Genomic DNA, 7,783 nt, shown 5'->3' with positions numbered 1-7,783 from the left:
CTTTCTCTTCACCTTCTCTGTTTGTTCCCCAGCCACTGTGCACAGTCCGTGCAGTCCCTGGCTAGCAGGGTGATTTTTAGGTTAATTCTTAAGTCCTACCACCAGTCGGGAATCTCTAAGCCACCTGTACCGTCAGGGTCGCTGTCCAGACCGCAGCTCCATATGTCTCCTTTTTTTGGTATTTTCACGCAAATTCTTCTGCTAGTTGGGGTTTAGTCCACTTCAGTATCCTTCCCTTCAAGCCTCAGGGGTCCAAGATTATCTTCTGTGTCTGTGTTTATTGGTTTCCCTTTTCTTTGTTGAAGAGGGTCTGTGCTGTCCTTCTGCCTAGTCCGCCATCTTGCCGGAACTCCTGTCCATGTTCTTTTGATGCTTCCTACATCATTCAATATTTTTCCCATTGAATCTTTCAATATTGCAGTTCAAGGCTTGAATTTTTTCTTCAGTTCTTTCACCTTGAGAAATGCTGAGTGTGTTCTTCCCTTTTGGTTTTCTAACTCCAGATCTTTGCACATTTTATTATAATTGGCTTTGTCTTCTCCACCTGTTCTTTGAAATCTTGTGTTCATCTCTTTTATCTTGTCATTTCTTCCATTTGCTTTAACTACTCTCCATTCAAGAGCAAGTTTCAGAGTCTCTTCTGACATCCATTTTGGTCTTTTCTTCATTTCCTGTTGTTTTAATGACCTTTGTTTTCTTCCGGTATGATGTTCTTGAGGTCATCCCAAAATTCATCTGGTTTTTGGTCATTAGTGTATAATGCGTCAAATCTATTCTTCAGATGGCTTCTAAATTCAGGTAGGATATAATCGACGTCATATTTTGGCTTTTCTGAACTTGCTTTAATTTCCTTCAATTTCAACTTGAACTGGCATATGAGCAATGGATGGTCTCTTCCATAGTCAGCTTCTGGCTTTGTTCTGGCTGAAGATATTGAGCTTCTCCATCGCCTCTTTCCACACGTGTAGTCGGTCTGATTCCTCTGTATTCCAACTGGTGAGGTCCATGTGTATAGCCACTGTTTATATTATCGGAAAAAGGTATTTGCAATACATAAGTTGTTGGTTTTGAAAAGTTCTATCATGTGATTTCTGGTGTCATTTCTATCACTAACACTATGTTTTTCAACTAACAGTGACTCTTTTTTGTTTCCAACTTTGTCATACCATTCATCAGTAATAATCAATACATCTTGATTGCATGTTTGATCAATTTCAGATGGCAGAAGTTGGTAAAATCTTTAATTTCCTCATCTTTGGCTTTAGTGGTTGGTGCGTAAATTTGAAAAAAAATAGTATTAACTGGTCTTCCTTGTAGGTGTATAGATATTACCTTATCACTGACAGCATTATATTTCAGGATAGGTCTTAAAACGTTCTTTGTGATGCTGAATGTGATGCCATTCCTCTTCAATTTATCATTCCTGGTGTTGTGGATCATATGATTGTCTGATTCAAAATGGCCAAAACCAGTCTATTTTTAGCTCGCTAATGCCTAAGATATCAATCTTTATGCATGTAACTTCATTTTTGACAACTTCCAATTTTCCTACATTCATACTTTGTTTATTCCATATTCTGATTATTAATAGATGTTTGCAGATGTTTCTTCCCATTTTGAGTCATGCTTCATCAGCAAATGAAGGTCTTGAAAGCTTTACTCTGTACAATCATTAACATCAACTCTACTTTGAAGAAGCATCTCTTCCCTAGTTGTACTTTAAGTGCCTTCTGCCCGGAGGGACTCCTCTACTCTCACTATGTCAGACTATTTCAGGGCTGTTTCATAAAATAGCCTGTTTCAGGGCTATTCATAAAATTTATGAGTAATATATCAGACAATGTTTCACTGCTATTTATAAGGGTTTAACTGGCTAATTCTTTGAGAAGTGGATGGCCCTTCCTTCTTCCCAACCTGTCTTAGTCTGGAAGCTCCACTGAAATCTGTCCACCATGGGTGATCTTGCTGGTGATCTTCCAGCCTTACAGCAACACACAAGCCACCACAGTACGACAAACTGATATGTATGCATAGTTAATTATTACTTAACTTTCTGTCTTCTCGTCTGTAAACTGGGATAAACACACTTTCTTCATAGAGGTGTTATAAGAATTAAATGAAATAGAGTACATAAATTCTTTGATATACAGTAATCAATAAATATCAGCTCTATATCATTTGATATTTACTGGGCACTAAGCCCTGTGTTGGATTTTTGGGGTGAGGTCTCAGAAGGAAAGTACACAATCCTTGCCCTCAGGGAATGTTCCAGTCAAATGGGGAAGAGAGTACAAAGAACATGTATGAAAGACATTTAAACAATTAATGTGAGGAAGATATGTGAATAAGTACAATGTGTATATTCATCACTCAATTTGAATAGCTACTACATGCAAGGGGCATTGTTAAGTGCTGTATCAGGGATAACTAAAACATGATGGGAGTAATTATTCTCACACACACCAGAACATTTACAATCAAATAAGTGTTGACCCATCCAGAGTTATCATTTTGATAAATAATTACATTAGTGATGTTGCCATTACTACTGGAGTTAAAATTTTTGGAACTGCTTTCAGAATCTACCACAGACACTTAAAAAATTTATTGAGGATATATACAAACATATATATGTATACATATACACACACAGGAGCTCTGATGGTGCAGTGGTTAAGCGTTTGGCTACTAAGTGAAAAGTTGGCCGTTTGAACTCACCAGCTGCTCCATGGGAGAAAGATGTGGCTGTCTGCTTCTGTAAAGATTTACAGCCTTGGAAACCCTCTAGGACAATTCTACTCTGTCCTATGGGGTTGCTATGAGTCTGAATCAACTTGATGGCAATGGATATATATATGAAGAATTTGCCATTTTAAAGCATATAATTCAGTGACATTAATTATATTTACTTTGTACAACCATCACCATTACTATGTCCAGAAGTTTTTCATCACCTCAAACAGAAACTCAGTATTCCTTAAGAAACAACTCCTAGTTCTTTCCTCCCTACAGCCATTGCTGACCTTTAATAAACATTATGCATTTCCTTATTCTAGATAGTTCATATAAGTGGAAACATACAACATTTGTCCTTTTGTGTACCACCGACACCTTTGAATTATCTCAGGATTGACACACCTTTGTCTTTCAAGGTAGACTTGATATTTTGAAATAGGCAAGAGTTTGGATTTTGAAAAACAAAATATAACTAGAAAATAACACAACTAGCTTTCTTGTGTGTCTCCTCTGTTGCTCTAAAAGCAATTCCAAATGAGGAGTTTTCAGGTACACTCAGCAGGTTGGCAGCAGCATTGGAATAAATGGAGAGAATTCTTGAAGGAAATACCTGAATATTTACATTTTTATCTTATACTTTCTGTAGGGTAGCTAAGGTATCTCAGTGACGAGAAGAAAAGCAGGGTTGATGCTCAAGCTAACTAGCAAGAAATACAATATCTTATTTCAAGAAAAGAATAGATAGGGACAGAGTGCAGGTCATGCTGTGAGCTCTGTATCTTTGGACGGCTGTGGTAGTGTGGGCAACTACCTCCATGGGATAGGCTATGAAGGAATGTAGCAAGGGTGATGGTTGTTCCATACTAGCAAAAATGACTGTTTTCCCAGGTTGGAAGACCCTAGAAAGTGCAACTGCGTGGAGTTTTTGGGTCTTATTATTATTTTTTTAACTTCCATTCTTCCATTTGGAAAGACACTCAGCATGTGGGTGGGGAGTTGATCCCTAAAAGGCACTGCCACCTTGAGACCTTGAACCTATAATGGTGAGGTATTTAATGAAAACTAAGAGAAGTGAGCACATTACAAACAGGCCTCCATTAGAGAAAGAGACGCATGGAAGGAAAGAGAGAGAAAAAGACTGAAAGATAAAAGGACAATAACGTACAGACCTTGCATTTATAACAATTAGATGGGATTCTCTGCTGTTTAGAAACTAATCTTGTTTCTCTACTCATCTGTGTCTGTTTCTAAAGCTTCTACCTAAGCATTGTGCCACTACCATCAGCAAGGCCAAGAACAAGAAAACCATGAAGCAGAGGCAGATTCCCAGAAAGGGTGAGCCTGAGAGGGACAAGCCAGGAGCTGAGAGTCACCGGAAGAACCGCAGCATTGTTACCACGTGAGGATCTGGTGAAGGGAGAATAGGGAAGAGGGATGGCAAAAAAAAAAAAAAAAAAAAGTGAAAATGATGGTGGTGGGGGAATGACCAGATATGGAAGAACACTGAAATGCAAATTTTCTACTTTGCATTTGAAGTCAGCGTCAAAGTGTACTACTCTAGGCTGAGTATCCCTAGACAATGAAAAGAGCCTGAGTGAGGGTCATGGGTCTGACAAATTTTGCCCAGTACTAAAATCCTGCCCAGATACTAGTTGGCAGTGCCAGGCCTGTAATCAAGGTTCATTTTACTTTCCCATTTTTACCCAGCATGGACAAGCTACACCTCAGCTTGACAGAATTGGCACTGACAGTGAATCATGTACCCAGTTTTTCTGTGTTTGAACATACCATCTTCCCTTCTGAGTATGTCAGCAGCCACTTGGAGGCCAGACTCAATAGGTATTGCTCTTTCCTTGTCTTCTATGTTTGCATAATGTGATAGTTCTTAAAGATATGTTCCTTCAGATTCATCTTGGTGTCATGCTACACCTTGGAAATTGATATAGTCAGTCTTGATGAAAAACAAATAGAAACAATCCAGACCTCTGCAAATGGTTTTGATGAGCAGCCAGAACTGATCACCAGTGGTTTAGTAGAATGAGCAGGGCCTTTGCAGTCAGAGGACCTAGAGTGACATCCTGGCCATTAGCTTAGAGCCTAAAGCAGGTCATCTAATTTGTTTGAGCCTTAGTTTCCTCTCCTATAAAATAAGAATGATATTTATGTTATTGGTAATTGAGAATTACCTGTAATTGAGAATTGATAATGAATTAAAGTTAATAATGAATGCAAAGTTTCTGTCATATAATAAGCCTCAGTGAAAACAATTCCCTTAACCCTTCTTTGCCCTTCTATTGCTTCCCAAAGTAGGGGCAACACCCTTTACATTGGAATTGGGCACTAATATTGGGTGTGGGTGGGAGGAGTTATTACACATAATCTTCTAATTATTCTATATTTTGTTTTACAAAAGTAGTGTATTCATTCATTCAACAAATATTTATTGAACACCTACTGTGTCAGCACTGTTGTAGAGGCTACTGATACTGCAGTATACAAAGTAGATAAAACCACCTGCCCATATGATAGACAAACAAAATAAGAAAGTAGAATATATAGTATGTTATAGTGATAAGTGCAAAGCAGAAAAATAAAGCAGATGAAAGAGAAAAGAGGTACCACTTGGGGGAAAATAATAAAGCAAGAAAGGGATATAAGAAGTATGGGTGGTGGTGGTGGTGGTGGTCATGGTGGTGTGTTGCAATTTTAAATAGGGTGGCCAGGGAAACCCTCTTTAAGAAAATGACATTTAAGTAAACCTCTAAAGGAAGTAAGAAAGCCAACCAAGTAGCTATCAGGGGAAAGAGCATTTGAGATAGAGGAAACAGCAAAGGTTCATAAAAGGGACCTGGAGGAGGCCAGTGTGGCTGAAACAGAATAAGCGTGGGGGAGACTGGCCCCATATGAGGTCAGAGAGGTTGGGGAATGGTAGATTACATAGGTGCTTATCCATCATTGTAAGAACTTTGACTTTTCTTCTGAGTGAGTTGGGAAATTGTGAAACCTTGGGGGTTTTGAGCAGAGGAGTAATAGGTTCTGAATATTTCAACAGGATCACTCTGGCTGTGCTAGGCAGTCAAGGGTAGAAATGGGGATACCAGTTAGGAGTCTGTTTTAATTGTAGGAGACACAGATTTATTCTACAATGAGAATTTTACTTGGGTGGTAGTAAAATTAGTTTGTTTTCATTATGTACATATTAATGATATGGAAGGAAGTGTCTTAGGTTCATGCACAGTGTCAAGAAGACAGTTTGGGAATTGCTCAAGTGTAAACCTTTAGAAGCTGGTGGTGATTTCCAGGCTCTCTAGCAGCATGGGTATGCTATTTCAGTTTCCCCTGAATATCTCTGACTCTTTCTTTCTTTTTTTCTAATTGTGATTTGGGTGAAGATTTACAGAGCAAATTCACTTTCCATACAACAGTTTACATACACTTTGTCTCATGATATTGACTACAATTTAGTCCAATGCAACAGCTTCCCTTCCACTTCGTCCCAATAGCTACCTCTTCCCTGTGTCCATCCCTCCATGCACTCCTGCCCCCTGAGCTGTCTCCCTGTGCATAAGCAGCCCTTCTTTCTCCCATGATTGTTCTCTCCAAGGAGTATGTTTACCTCAGGTAAATGTCCAACTCATATGCCTGTCTTTTGTTTGTCTGGAAGCCACAGGTATGGGTTCAATTCCAGACCTGAAGGGCAGCTAAGGGCATAGTCTCAGTGGTTCCACCAGGCTCTATCAGACCAGTAAACCTGACCCTCCCCTTTTTTTCCAAATGATTTTGAGTTTTGTTCCACATTGTTCTCCCTCTCTATCCAGGATCTCTTACATAGATCCCCTCTGAGTGGTTGACAGTGGTAGCTCAGGCACCATCTAGTTCTTCTGGTCTCATAGTTGTATAGGTTGCAGATCTCATGGTGTACCAGTCATTAGGACTAATTGTTTCCATGAATCTTTGGTTCTCTTCATTCTTCTTTGCTCTGAACGAGGAGAGACCCATCGTTGCATCTAGATGGCAGCTTGCTAGCTTTTAAGATCCCAGTTGCTGCTCGCCAAAGTAGGAGGTGGAACAATGTTTTGTGTTGTATGTTATGCCAATTGAGCTTGATGTCCCCTTTGACTATGATCCTGAGCCCACAAGTTCAACTCCTTGGTCCCTCTGGGTAGCTGGCTGTGACCAAGAAGTGACTACAACTTTGTCCCTTGTCAGCTCTCCTATACACCTGGGAATTCAGATCATACAAATACACTTATAGGACCATTGCCTGCCAAACCTATACATGGTCTTGGGTACACTCCCCACTTCATAGACATACCTAATAGTTCAGCCTGTCCACCCATCTATCCACCCATATACCTAAGTTTGCCTTCACTGACAGTGCAGTACTATATGTGCGAAAGGGTTCATCTTTGTTTTCTGTACCTCCCATGTACCTCTCTCTGTCTTCCTCTTCCTCAATGCCACCATGTTGATCACTCACATTTGGTACATACCCTTCACCCACATCAATACTTAACTCTACCTACCTAACAGTGTTCCCTCCCCTCCCCTCCCACCCCTGGTAACTAACAAAGAAAATTTCCTTCCATAGATAAACCTTTCCTTGACTTTTATAATAACAAACTAATACATATTTGTCCTTCTGTGATTCTTATTTCACTCAGCATAATGTCCTCCAAGTTCATCCATGTTATGTAGTATTTTGCAGATTCTACGTTATTCTTTAGGGTTGCTTAGTATTCTATTGTGTGTATGTACCATAATTTGGTTATCCATTCCTCAGTTGATGGACACCTAGGTTGTTTCCATCTTTTGACTATTGTAAATAGTGCTGCAGTGAACATGGGAGTGCATTTGTCTGTTCTTATCATGGCTCTCACTTCTTTAGGTTATATACCTAGTTATGGAATGGCTGTGTCAAATGGTATTTCTAATTCCAACTTTTTTTTTTTCCGATCTTTTTTTAAATTTTTTTATTAGGATTTGGGTGAAGATTTACAGAGTAAATTCACTTTTCATACAGCAGTTCACATATACTTTGTCTCAT

General features: G+C 39.3%; 1 protein-coding gene across 1 annotated transcript in view; it reads left to right on the top strand.

Moving 5' to 3' along the window:
* Positions 1-7,783, top strand: part of NCKAP1L (NCK associated protein 1 like) — a 120,155-nt gene that overhangs the window by 68,872 nt on the left and 43,500 nt on the right. The window contains exons 19-20 of the mRNA XM_007949606.1: positions 3,990-4,135; positions 4,444-4,575. Of these exons, the coding sequence (XP_007947797.1) occupies positions 3,990-4,135; positions 4,444-4,575 (278 nt within the window). The remainder of the gene's footprint in view (positions 1-3,989; positions 4,136-4,443; positions 4,576-7,783) is intronic.

The sequence above is a fragment of the Orycteropus afer genome, unplaced genomic scaffold (assembly GCF_000298275.1).
Source record: "Orycteropus afer afer isolate SDZICR_OR568_19922 unplaced genomic scaffold, OryAfe1.0 scaffold00247, whole genome shotgun sequence".
NCBI classification, from domain to species: domain Eukaryota; kingdom Metazoa; phylum Chordata; class Mammalia; order Tubulidentata; family Orycteropodidae; genus Orycteropus; species Orycteropus afer.
Note: the sequence above shows the minus strand (reverse complement) of the source record. Positions and strands in the feature narration are given on the sequence as shown.